This window comes from Drosophila melanogaster, chromosome 2R, assembly GCF_000001215.4.
Source record: "Drosophila melanogaster chromosome 2R".
NCBI lineage: Eukaryota > Metazoa > Arthropoda > Insecta > Diptera > Drosophilidae > Drosophila > Drosophila melanogaster.
The window spans coordinates 8,174,015-8,195,312 of NT_033778.4; the positions used below are offsets into that span (position 1 = coordinate 8,174,015).

Below are 21,298 nucleotides of genomic sequence, written 5' to 3' on the forward strand. Positions count from 1 at the left end.
CTTCATCACACAAACATCGACGGTGTGACCGGAGTCGCGGCTGTAAAAAATACTGTTCAATAGCTGCGCGTAGTATTTAACCGGTTGGAGCGCTTCAATCGGTAAACGCAGTTGAAGGTGTTCGGTCGCTTCGCGCAAATCTCGCAGAGCAGAGATCGAAATATAATAGAATCGAGCGGTCGTGCGTGCTGCTGAAGTCGAAGAAAAAATTACGGGAAATCACGCCGCTTCGGTGAAAACAGCCGGCAAAATATAATGAGTTAATATTTGTTTTTTTCCGTTGTGTTTGGCGGATAAGAAAATCGCGGCATGAGGGATGCTGAAGTGATTGAGTGCGGTGTACTAATGTGCAGCGAATTCTGAGCGCGTAAAGCGTTTCGAAAAATTAAACAAACAAAATGCATGTTTCAATGGAAATCTAAGTAAAAAAAAGTTACCTGTTTGTGATTTGCTTGCCACCCCCGGTTTACGTGTGTTTGGTGTGAGTTCGAGTTTGTGAGTGTGTGAGTGTTGTGTTATTGTGTAAAAGGAAGGCTGAAACAACACGAAGGAGAGCAAGAAGAAGAACAACAACAAGGAGAGTCGCGCGCGCGTCTGTGTGTGCGTGGTAGCGTGTGTGTGAGGAGAGCGGCCAGCGGCATAATGCCGGCGACAGCGAATTCATGGATCTTGTTGCTGTTGTTGTTGGTCGCCGTGGAAAGATGCAGCAGCAACAGCAGCGGGCGCATCAATAGTCGCAGCAGCAGCAGCGGCTACAGGAAGGTCCAGTGGCAGGAGCAACAGGAGGCCCCCACTCTGCGTCCCCTTCCCGATAAAGGTACGTGTGCTATCTCCGTCTGGCTCATCTCCCTATCTCCCTCTTCCCTCTCGCTCCCCCGCATCTTAATTGTTGTTAATCTGCGGTGCATTAACCTGGCCTAAGTAAACAACTCCTCCCCCGCTTCCCCTCCCATCACACTGGCTGTGCCAAAAATAACAACTGCTCTCTCCGTCTGCCATCCTGTCTCTCTGTCGGTCTCTTTGTCTCTCTGTTTTTGTATGCTGTTAGTTCCCCTTTCTCCATGCCCCCTCCCCCATCAAGCGTCACTTCACTTTGTTATGCAAATTCCTTGGTTTTCTCGCCGCAAAATGCCGCAAAACAAATGAAAATAGAAACAAAAACAAGTGTATGCAAAATATTTTTGTCGCTTTTTTTGCGGTTTCGGTTGGAATTTTCGCGCAACGAGAATTAAATAAAAATATTTGGCCATCATGCAAAGATGCAGATCTCGAGGATAGTCAAAAAAAAAAGTAATTGAGCTTGCATTCTTTCCAAAGAGTTTTCAAGTATAAAAGTTGAAGGACTTATAGAGAAATAAGTCTTGTAAAAATGTACTGAATTAAGGTCTATATTTAATTAAAAACTGCACTATTTAATTGTTATATGTTATTCAAAGAGAAAAGAATAGTTATTAAAAATCATTAGAAATGTTACACTTGAACCCATCACTTGACATTTTGCATGTAAGCAAGTAAAGATACATATAATTCGTAGTTCGCGTCAGCCGCTGACACCGAATGAAATACTTATGACCGCGGAAAATTTGCGCTGCAACAACAAATAAATTTAAATAAATTATGTACATACATACAATGGACTTCTTGACTCGGTCGCATTATGCATGCACATGATCCATGACCCGGGGGTCCAAAAGTCTGCGCACAAAGGCCACTGCTGCCCCCATCTCGTTAAGATTGTGAAGAAGGAACGCGCAGAAGTAAATAAAATTAAAGTAAGCATTTCCTCATTTGACGAGCGATGCGACGCCAGCACTCAGTGACAATTTGAGAGAGCGAATGCACAGAAGGCACCGAAATCAATCAAACGAATTGTCTGTCTGTCTGTCTGTCTGACTGACAAATCCAACGAGACAACGTAACGGATGAGATAAACGACAAAGTTAGAAGGCGACTCGGATTATTCATTTATTAAGCTTGTGCACTTATTTCGCATTCACTGCGAGATCTGTAATTCCCTATCCCTACGCAGATTGAGAATCGGCTTCTCCTGCGATGAATGCAGTAGCTAGTAGCTAGCTGCACCTACAAATGTTAATGACACCTTGTTGTTTATGTTTTATTTTTGAAATCTCATTTATAATCTTTTCGCCAAAGTGCAAACAACAAACGAACACTGTATTAGAGCACAAAATGTGTATTGTTGCTTCCATTTAAAGTCCAGCTATTTATATAGATCGTATGAATTTACAATATAGATTTCCTTTTGTATCGTGTTTTTCAAGGCCGTTCACTTGCCATTTCACAAATCGCATAATTAAGCCAATTTGCATTTTGTTAATCCAGACAAATGGATTGGCTAATGCTTCTACTAAAGAGAATTGTATTCTGGAAAACAAGATAGCATTTGTTTTGGCCCAAAGGCTTAGCTCTTTATTAACTAATCATTTTCAACAATTAAGCTTGGTTTGATTTAATACAATTATTAAGATCAGCTCTCTATTTTAATTCACTCTAAATGTCATATTACAATTTTTACATTTTGTTTCAATTTACGTAAGAGTTCTGTCTAATTTTTTAACCTGCCGCGGCCTTTTGAACAGTTTAACCATTTGCGACGCACCCACAATTTGCGACCCGTGCACAAATTTGTGTAGCTGGCTGAAGTGTTTCGCAGTGAGCGTTCTTCCCCGCGGCTATAAAGTGGTGGAGGGGTGGTGGGATGGTGGGGTTAAAGCTCTGCCTGCAACCCTACAGTGAATCCTCCCTTTTGCCGCCGCTGCCTCCATTGCCATTTCTGCCCCGGCCATCCTGGGCTGGCGGAAATATTGCGGAAATCGTTTATCATGTCGCCAATGGCTCTGTTTTAATAATTGCTGTCCGCGTTAAACGGACGGTGTGGAAAAAGGGGGCGGGAAACCGGAATGCAAAGTGGGAGTGGCACGCCTCATTTGTGTTCACGAACGGAGGCAGAAGAAGTGATGAAAGCACACTGATTGTCCCCAGCGATAAATTCATGAGCGTAACTATTTTTGAAAATTCGCCCAAGCTATGGTGAACAAAAAACTATCTTGTTAATAACTAGTGAAATAGTGCAATAAAATAGATGGATTATATAGCATATGTGACTTTTTTGATGAAACTATAATTCCGGCTTTATTTCTTATCTTGCTCGTGTGTTACGAAGTCACGGAATCGGACACTGATAAGGAATTGGGGGTAATGATTAAAGGTTAATTATTTGTTTATAATTAATCAGTAATCTTGAACACTAAAGCAATCCTATTTGCTATTTGCAGGTGCTTCCTTTTTACAGTATTTTCAATATGTATTGATATGGTTTGAAGAACTAATCTACAGTAAATAATGAAAGTAAACAACAAGTGATTGGCTATATATTGAGTATATATTATCTGTAGCCATACTAATTCCGGATGATTTTTCTATGCGGTAAAGAGGCGGAGATGGGCATCAATCATAGCCATCTGTGAACGGAGAAAATTTCAGATTGTAAGTCACCTTTAGACCAATTTTCGGACTGTAGTATATTTATTCCCAGTCGGGTCCGTTCAAGTTCCACTTTAAGTTTGTTTGTTTGCTCGCCTCAAGTTCAAGAGCAAACGATAACCTGTCCGCAGACGATTAAGTAACGCCAACAACAATAGAAACAAACAAGTTTGTAAGGTGGGTTAGAAACACACTGGTACACACACACACGCACACACACACACTGGTAACACCTGCTTAAAGAGCTGCAAAAAGAAAATAAAAACGCAAAGCCAGAAAGATACAATTTGCCTTTAGCCAAACAAGTTGGCCGAAAGCAAAGCAAAATGGCCCAAAACAGACTGGACAAGCCGGCCGGCATGCGAAAAGGAAAAGGCAAACAAGAGTGGTGGAAAATCAAGGGGAAAATCTGGTTGGGCAACGTTTAAAGTTTTCAGGACTTCCCTCTTGATATACATATACCTATTTTTTTTTTTGTACTCCCCCTTCATAATTGAGTCGGGAAAATCGGTTAAGCCAGTAATTTGTTGCAGAACAATTATGTGGAAAATTCATTCAGGGTTTCTTTCGCACAACGAAATTCGCTCGCCTCTCCTCTTTTCCCTTTTTTGCTAACTTTTTATGCAAGACGTTTTTCTATATTGATTTATTGTACATTTTATTGTTGCCGCTCAATGCAGGCGAGCTGCTGTGTGCTGTCTTTATTGTATTCCTGCTGGCTGCGCCGGGCATTTATGGCCCCTCTGGCCTCGAATGACGCACCACCGATATGGGGATTGCACGGAAAAAATTTGGGATCAATTGCAGGAGCTCTGTCAATAATATTATTTATTTATAAATAATATGTTTAAGTAATAGATAGCTCACTTGAAAGCTGTGAAATCGTATTAAACTCGAAATTATTATAAAGTCATGTAATCAGACCAGACACATGATTTCTTGCCGTGTGGGTTTGTTGGTCTCAGAACTGGAACCGGTTCAGATCGGATCGGTTGGGTTCAAGACGTCGGGCAAAGACACCAACATCGCCAGGGGGTCTAGACGAAGTGCCCAATATGGTCATGGGCAGGACAGTTGGCCAAAGCATACGTATTCTTGTCATCAGCATCGATGACTTGACTTGACTTTCTGCCAGGAACTAAAAGTTGAAGCCTCGATTTGCCAACAACTGCGACTGAGCAGAGTTTTCCTCATCCACCTGAGGTTTCTTTATTCAATTTTTCCATTTCGCTCACAACTACTTAAAAATGTCAATTGGGGAATTGCAAATAATTAGATGGCAATTAAGAATTCATTGTGTTTGCGAATGAGTTGGCATTTAAATAGATTAAACAAGAGAACGAACTTTGCACGGTGATGGAACATATTCAGAAATGGAAAAGTTGCGTTCGCCAAAAGACTTTAATTGTATTAATAAATTAAATCCTTTTTCGGTGCATGCAGATCCGTGAGTTTAATTTGCAAATGAAATACTTTCGTAGTGTTTTTCTTGCCTGTCACGATTTTAATTAAGCGAACGCTTACTACCAGCACGTTTTTTCAGCTTCCCCTTAAACGGAAATTGCTGGAAGTGTTGTTCGCTTTTGCAAATCAGAATGATTAATAATCCGAATATTTGTCAAACGTGAATTCACTTTTCCCATTCGCCCACTCATTTGCCCGCCCACAGAGTGCACTCAATTTAGCAGTTTTAATTAGCAGTCCGCATGAAATAATTGTACGAAAAGCTACAAACTCAACGAGCAACGAGCATCTCGAGTGGACCTCGCCATTTGGCCCCTTTTATTCCTCAGCCTCTGCATACTTTTGCAATAATTATTTTTTACATAGCGAAAATACATTTATTATTGCTCATAAAATGGCTTTACTTGAGGTCATATACTTTTCGCATTCAATTGCGATGGGATGCAGCTTCAAAAGCGGCGCTTGAAAACTAGATAAGTTGAGTGGAGTGGAATGTCGGGTTGCGAAATTTAAGAGTTGAACAGACTTTATAGAAGGGCACATATACTTCGAATTGTCGCCTAAAGATTATCTCATTTAGCTATTGCTAGAATTTGACAAATTTTAATTCACTTAACAACTTAATAATTCGATTTCAGTAGCAACAATGACACAATGCCAAAAAGCTCTTTCAAAGCAGTTAATCTCCGAAACAGGAAAATATCAATAGCGGTGGGCACTCGTATAATCTCTATATATGGCCAGATGCCGATGCTGATGTGTGTCTGGCCAGTTTGCTGTGGCATCGTTAGAATATTGAAAATGCATTAAAACAGCGCTACGGATTCGCCTACTGCCATTAGAGGGGTAGGAGGAGGTGCTGGGTGTGTGTGTGTGTGTGGCTGCAACGTAAGTAGTAACTGCTGTACTCGTGTAACAGCAAAACCGCAAAGCCAAACCAATCCTTCACCCATGGACTCTGTCTACTCTTTTCCGTGGTTTATGCGCTGACTGAATTTGCGAACTGAAAACTTCACGAATTTACCTGTGATATTTTATTATCAGCGCAGTAAAGAATACTAGCTATTTAAATTCTGTACAATGCAATCTAAGTTTCAATATTTGTGTTTTTAAATATCTATGCAATTTAAGACTTTTTTACACGAGATTGGACTCTTATCGCGGTAGAAAGCTTTTGTTTTGTTATGTCGCTAATGCTTAATGGTGTAACAATACTCATTTCCTAAACTAACATACTCCTAAAGGTGTAATAATAACATGCTCTACTCATCATTTTCAGATTCTATAACTTTATGAATAACCCATTTGATGTACATAAGTGATGTTTCTTCCCTGTGTAATTGTAATTGTTGTGCTGCTGCTGCTCTTCGCGTTGCATCCATGAAACATTTTACAAAGTAATTTAACCGAACGACGACAGGCGGTATTATGGATGGAGGAAAGGGAAAGCTGGGAGGTGGCAGGCAAAACGCAAATTAATGATACGCAATTGCGGCAAATCGCACGCTTCCATGTGGGCGACGTTTTGTTTGAAGTGCACTTTGTCCTGTGTGTGTGTGTGTGTGTGCAGTGGGGCAGTGGTGTAGTGGTGTAGTGGTGTGGTGGTGGCGAGGTGGGTGCTGCAGTGGGTGGTACACCAGAGGCAGCGGGCTGCAGAAGTGGTCTCGGATGTAATTGCAAGCTGTCGTTTGCCCGCTTTTTCCCATTCGCACCATTTGCACCACTGCATGTCCGACTCCGCATCGCGTTGTGGTAGCTTCTCAATTAGTTGTATTAATAACAGTCGGATGCCCCTCAGTTTTCGCGAACAATATTTGGTTAAAATGGACTGCGGACTAGAAGCGCAACTATAACGGGTTATTCTTTTAGGTTCAATTAGTGTATATTCGATTTTATCTGAGTGCTATTTATTTAAGCTTTTAAATTAAGTTTTTCTGATATTTAAAATCTTGTAACACATTTTATTTACTTGTTACATATATGCTATCTTAGTTAAGCATATAAGAAACAGTATTGTATACTACATTTTAATTGAAAGTCATTAATTATATGTTTTCTTGTCATTTTTCTTTGGAATCTTACTTTGAATCTATCACAATATGATATATGATAAAACGAGCTACTCCCTAGCGATATTTTGGTTACGCAGTCTGAAAAGTGCATGTCCTATAGTGCTACAATATTCTACTACGATGGGTATCGAGCGCAATAGTCGTACCCTTTTAAGTACAGCTTCCTGGAATTTTCCCTTTTGCCCCGCTTTTTCCCGCATTTTTTTTTTGTTTTAGCATATTTGCCTACCTTTGGCGCACTCGTCGGGCGTTTTTGTTGTTGGCGGCACTGCTGGTTTTTGTGCTGTAATTTGTTCCTCTTCCTTTGTTTGCCCGACTGCTGCTGCTGCTGCTGCTGTTGTTGTTGCTGCTGTTGCTGCTGCGTCTGTTATTATAAGCATAGCGCTCGACGCTGTGCAAAATTGTTTCCAGCTCCCTCGGATCTGGTGGCTCCGACCGCGTCCGCCGCCCGATTTGCTAGCTTTTGTTGCGCGCGATCCATTTGGAGTAACTGCTTCCTTCCACTGCGCCCCGCCCACTTGGCAGCCCCCGGTTAATCACAGTGCAGGGCCCCCATAGATACACGTTGCATTGGCCATCGATGATAAGTTCTCCGCGTCGCAACATGTTTCACATGCTCGTTGATGCGTCGCAACTTTGTTCTCTAATTTATGGCTTTGTCCCATCAATTGAGGGAGCATCGCTGGAGGGGGAGCCACCAGTGGACGTGGATGTTCGATGGGTGGGCAGATCCTTATCAGCGGAACGCGGAATCAGGCTGAGGCAAGCGAGCCATGAAATATGAGCCTGTCTCGCATTAATTGCTCCAAGCCAACCCCTAAGATTTCGAGTAATAGCCATCGCTTCTATAAGTATTTTATTACAAACTCCCTAACATTAGTCCCTTAGATAAACGTATCTAAACGTGATACTTCGATTTTTTAAAATTCCAAAATATATATAGAACATTACACATTTTTTCACTACTAATCTGCAGGTATTGAAGTGCATAGATATACACCATTTTAATTAAATTTCAATGCAAATGAGCTAATGTGTGGGGCTGCTAACTATTTAATCAAGAAAAAGGCTTTCAGGCCTTCAAATCATTTGGGTCCTGCAGAAGAATTCGGCGATGGAGAGCCGAAAACGAGGGACACGAGCTTAAATAGCAACAATCTAATTAAAATATTTCGCCTGATAAATCAGCCAAGCCATATCCATCTATATGTAGTATATCCTTTTCCCAACATTTCGCCATAGTTCATTTGGAGAAGTTTTCAAGCGCGTTATGCGTAGCTGATGGAGAAGAGTGGAGTGCGGATTTTGTTTCCCTCAGCTTGCTGACAAAGTTTGTTAGTTTTAGCGCCAATTTTAATGTGCAAACTTTTGGCGGAGACTGTCTCCACCCACGTTTTGTCAGGCACTGTGTGGATAGAGAGGTGGGGTTTGGGGGTGAGAGATCGCTTCGGGTTGAATGATTAGCAAAAGTTTTTCATTTTCTGTCCCGCGTACTTATAACTAGAAAATGTGGTATTCTCTGCAGTTCCAACTTGAACTTGATTGGAAATGACAGCGAAGAAACATAAATGCTATGTGAAAGTACGGCTATTTTCCGCGAAAAGCCGTTGTGATGAGAATGATTTTCGAAATGATTATGAAATGGCACAGTTATGGCACTTAATTCGGTTGATCCCTTAACGAGCTTATGCGTTTAAATTCAACCAAATAGATGTGGTAAAATGTTTGATTATTTCAATATCTGTAAATGCCTTTAAATAACACCTTCCATCAGAAATCAGGGACACTATCGGCCATCAATCAAATTCCTTTGTTTGGCCCTTAATTAATTACTGCTGTGCTGTAGTGATAAAAAACCGACTGAGTTCAACTTGTTATTGAATATCCACTTTTTCTGAATTGCCTTAATTGTTAAAAATAATAAAGCAATAAATACTTAAAAAAAAAACGTACAAGGATAAAACAATAAAGCAGCGCAAAGTTGCAATTCATTTCCACAATATTTCCAGAGCCACGTCGTTGATGATTTGTGTAATTTGCGCCTGGCGAACAATTTTTCAATTTAATGAAAGCGGAGTGAAAAAGACGGATCACATCCGCCGTCCCTCTCACCCGTATCCCCATATCACATCACCCAAATCATCCATATCATCCCGATGCTGACAGAATTTCAATTTATGCTCGGGGAAAAAAGAACGCAAAAAACACACTTTAATAAATGTGTATTGTAGGCTTGAAATATATATATATCAGAGATACATTACACGATCCGGCTGCATAAACAAACAAGATGGAATTCGAATTCCGGCAGACATGCGGATTGATAGAGTGCTTAATTGACAAATGATTGACAACTATGTCATTGCGGAGGCGCAGGGAAAGGCATTTATAAATGATATGTAACCTTTCGGTTTGGCGGCCCGTTACCGAGTTCATCTGCCATGCAGCGAAACAATAAAATGAAACAATTAAATAATTTAATATCCTATTGGAATTCAGTGGAAATTTTCGATCAGCTTTCGAGAGTATTTCGTACAAACATATATACCAGTTGTTCATTGGCCCACCATGGATGAAATCCTTTCAGCTGTAGATTTCTGGATAGCTATTTTCCGCTTCCAACCCAACCCTCTTTTTAAAGTCACCATGGATGAAATCCTTTCAGCTGTAGATTTCTGGATAGCTATTTTCCGCTTCCAACCCAACCCTCTTTTTAAAGTCACAAAAGTCACCACCGAGCCAAAAAAAAAAAGGAGGACAACCACCCGAGCCAATCCCTTTACTTTTCATCAATCTTTGTTAATCATTTTTCCCGACAAGGGAGAATCTAAAAAGGAAGAGCCATATTTTTCGTACTATATTTTTTCAAAGAGGGAACGAAAATGGAATATTTTTTTTTTCAATTGTGCAGGCACCCGCAGCTTTTTTGGTATCTTTAAAAAATCCTGAATATTTTCCGGATACGAACAAATTCATACAGAGCTGTCTTTCTAGAAAAAATTAACTAAATTCTATAATCTTGTCGCAAAGTAAAAAACAAAATAAAACTACTACTAATCATGCTACAAATTTTCAAAGTACCTTGAACATAAAAAGTATTTTATAACCTAATTTGGAAATGATAATGAAATCTAATTTAAAGTTGATAACGAATGCGTCAAAATATAAAAAATGGCCTGACCCTTCTCAGTTGTTGGTGTTACTCGTGCCGCTGATAGACAATGCTCACTTTTTCTTCATCATACTTTTGCTCCCATTTCCCTTATATAATATATTTTTGTATACTTAAACGTTCTAGAAAATTAAAACGAAGCTTTGTCTCACTTCTGTTGGCTTTTGTTGCGTGTTTGAAGTGAAAAATTTTTAATTTCCTCGCAGCCACAAAAGAATTCGCAGCTAATCTAGGGGACTATGAGGGGGGGGGGGGTGAGTTGCAGGGGAAAGCAAAGGTTGAAGGGGATGTCGCTTCTGTTTGCTTGTTTCCATTTGTCACTGTCCCCACTTTCTCTGTGTGTATTCTTGCTGACTTTCGCGAGGAGCATCCTTTCACAAGCAGGCACACAAATGCTCACCTTAGACAAACACGAAACCCCGCTGAAGGGGGCCAAAGACTGGCTTTATACTCATTTACAGCTGGAGCTTTTAATCTTAATTTTATAGTAGTGCAAAGCTTTGCCCTCGTCCTCCGAGCAAACATGCCAGGACCAGGACCAGGACCAGGACCCTTCTGTCGAGAGTGGGCTCCCACCCACTCCGCCGCTGCCAACTGTCTATCTCTCCGGCACTTTTTAGTGGCACTTTAGAACTTGTTGGGGTCCTGCTACTGAATGTGTGTGTGTGCACGGTTGGCATTCATTATGACAACGCTCGAACTAATTTAATCAGTTTAAATATGCATTTGGTATGCACAACATAACACACATCCCACCCAAAGGACACCCAATTAGAGAGACAATATTATATCAGCAATTGTATTTACATACATGCGTAAATTAAATGAAATATCTCCTGGGCTTTCCATCCAATTAGGGCGCCGAAATATTGTGCCATAATCATTCTATTATTACAACTATTAAATTCGAGTGGAATCGTTGATTTTCTATAATCGAAACATGTCACTAACTATGTAGTATTATTCTATAAATAGTTTTCCTAATGACTGTGTTTATGTCAGACAATATATTTTATTTAATCAGCTTTGACTGTACATAGGCTTTGGCTTTTATTGAATTTTATGTTATATTATACGTTTTACTTTCCATAATTATTTCATTATGAGGCTATAGAGGATTTCGTATTTGATTAATATAAAATCCATTGTTATGATTGTCAGGATTAACTATCAAATCTAAATATATGATTTCTTTAAATCAACATGGTTGTTAACTTCATAACTTGTGCAAGCTACATAAGCTGTATCTTAAACGATTTGTATCTAAAATTTCATGTTGAATATGCTTCGAAACATATGCAGTGTGCTTAGAATGAAATATAGCTAGCTTCTGCATCGAATGGCCTTCTCCTTTTCTTTTGTGAGTTTTTCTAATGTAAAATTCCCCTGCAACACGGCGCATCACTCCTCAACTTCCAGCTTTTTAGCTCCGACTTCATCCCATTTTGTATCCCCACTTCGTCAGACAAATTGGCTTCAAATCTTTTGACATGCCACGTCAAGTTTGTCATATGTCCTGCGTGCACTTTGGGCTGACAAGGATGTGTCCAACCTCCTCGGGCGGGACTCTGGATTCTAGATTCTCGTTTCTGGTTTCTGGATTCTGTACTCTGTATTCAGTATTCAGTATTCAGGAGGAAGCGATGCCAGGCCAGGAAATTGTTTTAAAGTGTGTCAGTCAGCAGTTCCCGCCGAGTTCTTCGTCTGTTCTTTATTCTCCAACTGCCGCGCCTCCTTTTCCACACCCCCCACTCCGCCCCTCATCAGCCGTGTGTATTTTCGCAAAGTGAAAATGCTTGGAATTTTAATGAAGGAGGTGGCCGGGCAGTCGGCAGAGATTTGTCTGGTATCCTGGCTCAGCCTCTCAGAGGCTTACGACTCCGCCGCGCGGCTGCTTTGCATATTTTTCCATTAAAAACGATTTAAATACCTTTTGCCATGTTTTCTTCGCTATTCCTCTTATCGCAGCCGCTTTCGACACTTGGGCGAAAAAGTTCTTGCCCCTTCTAAGCCAGCGAGAAATAAAAAGATTGAATTTTATAATAAATTTCAGCGGGCTTAGGCCGGCGATTCATGGGTGCTCTCTGTACCGCCAGACTATCTAGCGCCTGTCGTTCACCGGCGATTTATTGGTGGCACTGGGTTCGGATCGGGTTAGCCAATATGTCTCCTCCCGGCATTCCAAATGCGGCTCGCTTCCACCGCCAGGTAATGCAATCGAAATCGAAATTGCCACGTCACCAGGTAAACCAATGCCTGCTTGAAATATAATTCGCAGATTAAATTCAAAATAAATGAGAAAATGATCGAAGAAATTATATTATTCCACTTTAAGCTACATACTTTTTGAAAATTAATTATAATCAAATAAATATAAATGATTTATTTAGAATAAAATATAAATATATAAATTTTTGGGTACCATGCGATTTTTAAAGCGGGTTGCCCAATCTGTAACATTATTAATTTTAAAACATTCCTCCTTATCTTTATCGCATTATTGCGCATTTAAAGATCTTAAACCACAATTACTAATGATTAGTAAGGATTGATTGGCAATCTGCACATTACTTCAATACATTTTTTATATGTACATTGCCCATTTTCTATATCGCACAATCCGCCTTTCAAGTTCACAACACCGAGTAACTAATGATTATTATTTCCTTTATTTCCAGGTAATGCACATAAATCCAGAAATCGTATTAAGCCCACCGTGTTTATCCGCCCAAATGCCGCACTAACCGCAGGCGGTGGTATTCATGGGTTAAATTGACCAAAAATCTTCCTCCTAATTGTGAGCCTAATAGGATCGTATTAAATTTATTAAGTACCACTCATTGTTGTCATCATTACCATTTGTTATTGCGATGGCGAACTACTCTCGGTTTCTTTATGGTTACTATTATCATTAATTTTATTATGCTCGTGATTGCCTCAATAAAAAAAGGCAGAAAACCGCAAGATTGCGTTTTATTTGTCACACATTACGTATACGCTTGTGGCATCAACTTCAGCGAATGAAAATCAAATCAGCCTAAGTACACTTAATTAAATTCCAGTTTACAAAAATAAACTTGCTTTAAATATTTATTGCATTAAAAGCATGGCTTCCGTCTTGCATTATTGTATTGAAAACATTTGAGTCAAATATCAAGATTTATCACATTCCACTTAATTTAAAATTTCAAAGTGCTTTCCAACTTTTTCATTCAATGAAATATTTTGTTGTGGTCACAACAAATTGAACGTAAATAAAATCGTCGCTTAAATTATAAATGTATTTATTTAGCCCAAAAATTTGAAGCATGTGGTAGGTATTTTTCTCAAGATAATTGTGAAAGTAAACATATGAATATAAGTATTGACTATTATAATACCCTAGATTAGTCTAGTGTGAACAAGGTAAATTCTACTAAGCTTGTTGAAATGAGGATATAATACATTTTCGTTGATATATGGACATAAGTCATAAAAATTTTTTGTGGGCATTACATACTTTTCATCAATTATAATAATTTATTTTACCCTTTGAGTAACGAGTATAAAATTTGAATATGAATGTGAAATATACCAAAAAGCCGACTTTTGTGGTGTAACGAAATGAATGAAAACATTTCAGGCGGAAAGAATTGACCAGAAGGAATTTATATCTAAATTTCTGGAATATTGTGTTTTGCATTGTTTACGTTAATGCTGTTGTGCGAATAGTTTAATCTTTTGGCATGTTGTTCACTTTTCAACGCTTTTCTCACGTATTGACTTTATTTTAAGTTGCTCCCCACTTCCGATTTGGCAAATGGAACCACTTTTCCTGTTTGTAGCTAAGCATTTATGAAACTTTTAAGGTTTAAGTTCTCTGGGGTCTGGGCAATTCGCCCCTAACACTTGGCCAACTTTATATCGAGGAGCTTGAAAGTTGGCTTCTGCTCGAAGGCTTTGAGTACTTCATTAGGGCGCTTTGTTACTCATTATGTGCGCACATTACTCAAACCAACGGGCAACTTTTCACCCGCACACACTCACACTCAAACTGCTCGGTACACACACACACACACACACACACACACACATTCATATTTAATGTTAATCCTTTTTCAAAAGATTTCCCACCCACTTGCTACTCGCTTACACCATGGAAAGCTATACCTTAAAGCTATACTTTAAAGACCATTTGCATAACTAATCGTAATTAAAAACTTCAAAATCGTGTTTCTTTAAATACAACACAATTTAACAATAGTATAAATAAAATGTTTTCTCTTTTTTTTTCTTATTTTAAAAGTCAAAGTAGATGTGACTAGTCGCGATAATAAAGGCTTTGCATCACTTGAAAGTAATCCCTAGCGATTTCGACGGAGTTTATTCAAGTGTAGCTCCTTGGAGTTCCTTGCCATTCCTCGTCGACTGCTGCCCTTTCGGTTTCAATCAACGGCAGCCGCAGCAGCAGCTGCCTGAATATTTTCATTATTAATGCTCGCCAGCAGTCATCACATCTCGCCCTCATTTATGCCCCAGCCCAGCCCATCCCAGCCAACCGACTGCTCCTTCTGCCACTTCCCCGCCTGCCACCCACCTGGCTCCGGTCCAATGCCCCACCTCCACCCAACTCGCACCCGGAGCGTCGGCGGCGCAAATGCTGACTTGGCTTTTTGTCTAGAGTTGCAGCCACATTGCGTTGGTCATGGGCAGACTTTGTCGCTCTGAGTGGGTTTCTGCTTCCTGCCTCTCCTCGGCGGCGCTTTCCCCTTTCTATGCCGGGTTTTTTCCCATTTCGCAGACATTGCTGGCGCTGAGTTGGCCCTTCCTTCTTACCTGTGCCAAGTTTTACGCCGTTCTGCCAAATCAATTGTTTGTAATGAACTTGCAACGGTGTGCTGCCTCTTGGCTGCGGCAACCACTGTGGGCTGTGTGGCAGCAATGAGTGGTTAAAATGAAGTGCATTGTAGTGCTTCACTAATATCAAATGAACATTTGTTGCACTTATTAAGTAGGACATTAGTAAACTCACTAGTTGAGCACAGAATTAATAAAGAGTACAGAATTTCCCATTTAACCATATGCATCGCAGACTGTAGCATGTGCGATTAGATACCATAAGTATCTAATAAATCAATCAATTGCGTATAATTTAACAAGAAAGTAGAAGTGATATTTATAAATATATCTATTTATGTATCTTGTCTGTAACATTATACGAACATTGTATTGTTTTCACAGCTATTCGCCTTCCTAACGATAATCCCAAAGTATCTTCCAGAACGCCTTTTAAGATGCTTCTTGTGTTCAGCCAGCTCACAAGAATCCCATTACCGCAACAATTGAAATTAATTAGAGCTGTAATTTGATTAAGCACAAAAGCTCATTCTTTTTCACTTTCTCCCCCTGTCGGTCTCATTTGTCGGCTGTCTGTATAAATATATTAAGCAGCATAAAGCTGTGCGAGTATTGCTACAAGTACAACGAGTATTTGCATTTCGGCCTCAGAACTTTTCCATGCTTTTGTTTCTTCATTAAGTAATTGCCCCCTGTTTTCCCCAAAGATTCCTGTTTCTCACAAAGAAACCGAAGTACCCAAACCGACACGTGTTAAGTACATATGTAAATGAAGCCCCCATTCCTCCGATGCCAAAAGTCTCAAAAACCTGGCACGCCAGCTAACAAACTTAATATAATTTAAATGGATTTTTTGTGTTGTATTCAGAGGGTAGTGTTGCGAACTGAAGAGTTTTGTGTTACAAAATTCTAATCCAATTAATAATAATAATTTATTTAATTCTAGAAATAATTTGCTAAACGAATTTGAACGGGCTCGAAATATGAAATGATAAGCATGAAAGACTGCTTCAACGTACCAATTTAGAAAGTGTTGGTTTTTAGAAAATCTTACCATTAAGTTAAGTCCTATTTGGACGGATATATTTGGTAAAGCCATATAAAGTTCATTACACGGTATACGTTAGTTCAGTGCGCTCGCATTGGTTACAAGGTTTTCATTGTTTGTTGACTTGCTCGTCGCTCTGGGGCGTGAACTTTGCTTCACATCTCATTGTCATCGTCTTGTTTGTCGCCTCGCATATTGAAAATTTAAATTGGAGTGGGTGGCGGAGACAGCCGGCAAAGATCTGTTAACATCTTGAGCCACATTGACGCCTCGATGTGAAACATTTACGCAACGCTGGGTATGGGGTTAGCTTCTCGCTCCCCACACGGGATTGGGTTTCCCGGATTGGCTTGCCTAGGCTGATTATGAGTTTTCTTTGTGGAAATTGCCAATTGCAAATCAATTTAGGCAACAACTTTGCATAAATCAAATGCTTCAGCACCGTCAGCTGTTTGAAATGTCTTTGGCAAATTGGAAAAGCGAGCGGGCATCTAGACATGTCCTGGGGTGGGGCTGGGAATGTTATTCTTTCAGTTTATTTGCCAAAAATGAAATAAGGAAGCAATTTTGCAAATTTACAGAGGGCCAACGGAAAAAGTTTTTCTCTTCTGCTCTTCCGGTCTTTGGGTCACAACAAAGGATGGAAATTTTGCGCAGCAGGCAGAAGGCAGAGGGAAATGCCAAGAAAAAAATTAACAGAATTGTACACAAAGTAAGTAAAGTGATGCAAAATACATAAAATATGTTCTCCACTCCCCAGCGTTTGTTGTCTGTCGCATTCGATGGGGTATTCGATGGCAGTGAGGGGTGAAATCAAACCAATCCTGGCCAAAACCCATTTGCGCCTTGCTATCCACACTTGACTGATTTTACTTAGCTCGGGCTCCGGCTCGGAATCCCCAAGACCTCCCACCACCACCACTTCTATGACAACGTCTCTCTCAATTCTCAATTCTCGGCTAACGCAAAGCAGCTCAAAGTGATTGATGGTCGAATGCATAAATTATTGATGGCCAGCAGACAATGCTTCAAGTCTGCTGAAGTTGGCCAAAGGCAAGAGCGTTAGTGGGTGAGAGCATAAAAATTTGGTCTGAAAGGGAACGATGTGCCAAATTGTTGAACAGTATGCTGCCCCTCTTTTTTTGTGGGTTCTTAAAGGTACGGCGAAATAAGTAAAAGCAAACTAAGGAGTGATTGAATAATAGATGCAAATGGTTTACAGCCACTAAAGCTGTACGAGTAATGCTTAAATGAGTTTTTCATATGTTAGACACACTATCCTTGTATATAAGGAAATAAAGTACATCATGCTGCAAATTAAGTATCTTCTAACATTACACATTTCCATAGATACCAACGTTGTCATGACCGCCCTTAAAAGTGTATTCCCCATTCGATCAAACCCCCCCCCCCCCTTGTAACAGCTTATTCTACGGCTATGTATATTTTCTTGGCGATTCCTTGGGTTTAGATTGCGTCAAATGCTTTTTATAGATCCCTGCTCAATGGCTAAGGAGGAAGCAAAAGAGGCGTAAAAACAATTTAAGCGTAATTTAAAGCTTAAAGTAAGCAGACAGAACGCAAGTCTCGGAGGGTAAGTCGTAATTGTTGGGTGAGTGATGATGGCAAACATAGACAGTTTAATAGCCCCGTGGACGCCTACAAACTGCTGCCTAATCATTGGAAATACGAAAAAATTCCCCCAAGAACATCACTATTAAATGACGTTCGAAAATGTTGTAGCAAATGAACTGAAGAATTTAGTTTGGGGCCTGAAGGATGTGCTGCTTGCAGCTTGAATTTCAATAGATTCTCAAGTGTCGAGTCCATTAAACTGGGTCAACTTAAGGTTACCATAAGCCTCTTTCCTTAGCTTCAAGTACCCATACATTTTTTTAACTGATTGCAACAGTTTCCCTCTCTTAATTTTACCCCTTCTGTTTTCCTTCACTTTTTACGCAAGTGCTCTTCTAAGCCTTTGAAGCTGAGCAGCTTAGGAGCTTTGTAGCTTATGCTGAAAGCCTTGTGGTTCCTTACTCGATGCCCATATTTTGAAAAGGTAATAGCAACAACAATCTCTGGTTGTTTAAACTTATACCAGCTGCCAATCAATGGCTACGGGAACAGGTTCAAGAGTTTGGGCGGGCATTCTATGGAAATTGAAATCGTTGGGCATAAGTTCCACACAAGTGTGATAAGAACACTTCACGTGGCAGGGATTGACAATATGGAGAGAATGCACTTGGAAAAAAATCGATCGATTTGGTTGTCAAACATTGTTATAAAACCATTTTTCCAAATCAACTTGAGACAGATAATAATAATTCATTTTAATTAATCTATTTGAGAATTAATAGCTTCCTATTTTGTTGTATGTTCACAATTTTTCCCTTCAATACTAGACAATCCCCAGGTTTTTCAGTGAGAGGAAGAAGTTATGATTTGAGATGATTGTTTTTTGTGTGGAGTGTTGCGGTGGGGTAAGATGTTATTGACATATGTCACATATGTCTCAATGCCCTGGCCGAGTGGAGCAGAGTTTTCGACGAGGGGGTAAAGTTGTTGAGCTGTCGAAGGAGTGTGCTCCAAATTGCCACATAAATATTTATCGCACATATCGGATAGAAGGATATCATTTATTCATTTACCCCAGAGACCGAATTTCCGCTTATGGCGTATTTATACATCTATATGCATTCAGATAGATTTACGACTTGCGAAAAAATAATTGGGTTTAGCTCCAACGACAGCCAGACAAAAAGCGGGAAAATATGGCACATAGAAATTTGATTATCTGTATCGGGGAAAACGACCTGCCGAGTTCCCAGACACGAGGAACGTGCTTTTTCAGCAAACAGATCTGAATGTAATCAAAGTTCAGCCAGAAGCCAAAAGGTTGCCGTCCCAGAAACAAAGCCATAAATAAAAACGAAAAATCTGGCGAATTAAAACTTTTGTTGTGTTGGAAGTGCATATTTATAATTTCGCAATCAGATTCATCCGAAACGTCAAGGCTAATTTCAGTTCAGTCGGCAATACTTGTAGAATGGATTTCATTGTTTCCAAAGCAGAATCGCTGCCAAAGGAATATCTCTGTAGTCCGGGGTCCGATTAAAAATGTTTGCCCCGTAATATAAGACAAAAATATTAAATATGCCATTTAATATGTATGCCTCGGCCTCAGAAAACTTGTCACTCAGCCGCTTTTCGTGTTACAGTTTCTCGTTCTCTGGCCCAAGTAGTTCTCGAACTACTTCCCTCCTGCCCCCTAGGTGGCCCAAGAAATCCGTCTGTCTAAACTAGTTTGCTTGGTTGATTGGCTGACTTGGGCTGCCGGTTAACGACTTTCCAAGCCTCCCAGAGATCGTTGGACGCTGCCCACGCGGAGCTTGGATCTCTGCTGGACTTCAGCTTAATGGCTTGACCCAAAAGACACGGCTAAGAAAATCAAATCGAGTAAATATTAATGACAATGTCTGTGAGAGCACACATTTGGGAATTTAAATAAATTATTGCACATTTACAGCTCGGGCATCACATTCAAATGTGTTTGCCAGCATGGTCTAGTTATCGATTTTGGTTCTAGATTGATTTCCAATGCGATTAGCTAGCCTTATCGCAGCTTTTGTGTGTGGGTTTGGGCCAAGCTAAGTTGAAACTCGTGTCTGGATAAGAATAGGGAAATGCGGAGACCTCTTGGCCAGATAATAAATAATGGAAGCGGAGCTCTTCAGGTAGGGTCTCAATTGCGAAAGCTTAAGGTGAGATATGGCAGGTTCTCCTCCCAGATTAAATCTCTTATTTTCTTTACACTTCTAATGCAGTCTTTTAAATTAAATTCAAATTTTAAAGTAGCAGGCAGTAATGAATGACATTAGGAACTACTCAAAACAAAAAATCCTGGGAAATTATAATGGGACACATATTTGAAATAAATGACAGTTTTTGGGGTAAACACCGAAAAAAAGTATTGTGCAACGCAGCAGACGTTAGTTAGTTGCTGCCTTCCTATAAAAATTTTACACTTTCTTACATTCACTTCACTTGTCTTAAACTCAAATCAATTATTCAACCAATTGTGGCAGAGGTCAGATCATTTGCTTGCACAACTTAAAAGGTCTTTGCACTTGGCTTTCGCCTTCGAAAGTTCACACCGACCGATCGAAGGAAAAAGTTCAAGTCGGCATTACCCTTTACCTTAATGAACAACAAAACCAATGCAAACACAAAGCACTGGGACGAAAGCAAATCATGATTTGCGAAATCCCCCATTTCCCACTCATCGGACTTCAATTCTTCATTGTTTCCCAAGCTTAATGTGGGAAAGTTGGCTGCAATTAACAGACTGCAACGAGTGCAGGAGTGCAGGAGCTTCAGGAGCTCCTGAAACCCAAAACCAGTTAAGTTAAAGCCATTCAATGGCGTAAACAAAATCGGGAAAGCGAGGGAGAAGATTGAGTTGATCCGAGGCAGGAGCTCAACAACTTGCAGCTGGCATCAAATTTCTGCATCTAGATTCTAGAATGACACAGAACGAAAAGTTGTCCATAGGAGCTGCAGTTCTGGCGCTGCATTTCGGCTCCTAGTCGGCGATTCCTCCTTCAATGCTGGCCCTGCTCTTTTCGCCAACACATGTCCAGGCCAGGAGTAGCGGAGGAGTAGTTGGTTACTTGGCAGGCAGCAGGCATCACAGACTTACGACACAGACGAAATGATAAGCGGGCCAAGTGCTCGCGACGTTCGAGGAACTTGCAGATATACATATCTAAATTTAAACATTACATGCGTGTGCTTCAGTGCATCGGTGTACACACGGATATTTATATATATACATACATATATATTTATTTCATTTATCAGTCGTGATTTCGCCTTTATTCTCGTCGTATGCTTTGTTCAGGTGGCCGTTCTGAACCTGTTCAGTTCAACAGCAGCGGCAACGTGAGCAATGCACAGCAGCAACTTCATGTTGGATCACAGGCAAAAACAGAAAGCAAGGAAGCGGGGAAGTTGGTGAAGTTGAGTCCCAAGGGAATTAAGCTTATCACACGACGCATTTATACACTTTACGCAAAGTCGGATTCAACTTCATTTATTTATAAATGTCGGAAAGGGAACGTTATGATTAATTATATCAAATAATGGAATGCTCTCATTAGCGTACTCAAATAATTTAAACATTCCAAAAGAACTATACTTTTT

General features: G+C 40.1%; 1 protein-coding gene across 2 annotated transcripts in view; it reads left to right on the plus strand.

Annotated features, from left to right (window-relative positions):
- Positions 1-150: 150 nt before the first annotated feature.
- LRP1 (LDL receptor protein 1) overlaps positions 151-21,298 on the plus strand; it is a 52,274-nt gene continuing 31,126 nt past the window's right edge. The window contains exons 1-2 of one of the 2 annotated variants that reach the window (NM_001273871.2): positions 151-817; positions 12,891-12,968. In NM_001273871.2, coding sequence (NP_001260800.2) covers positions 643-817; positions 12,891-12,968 — 253 coding nt within the window. In that variant the 5' untranslated portion in view covers positions 151-642. The remainder of the gene's footprint in view (positions 818-12,890; positions 12,969-21,298) is intronic. The other variant, NM_176104.3, reaches the window with a different exon arrangement.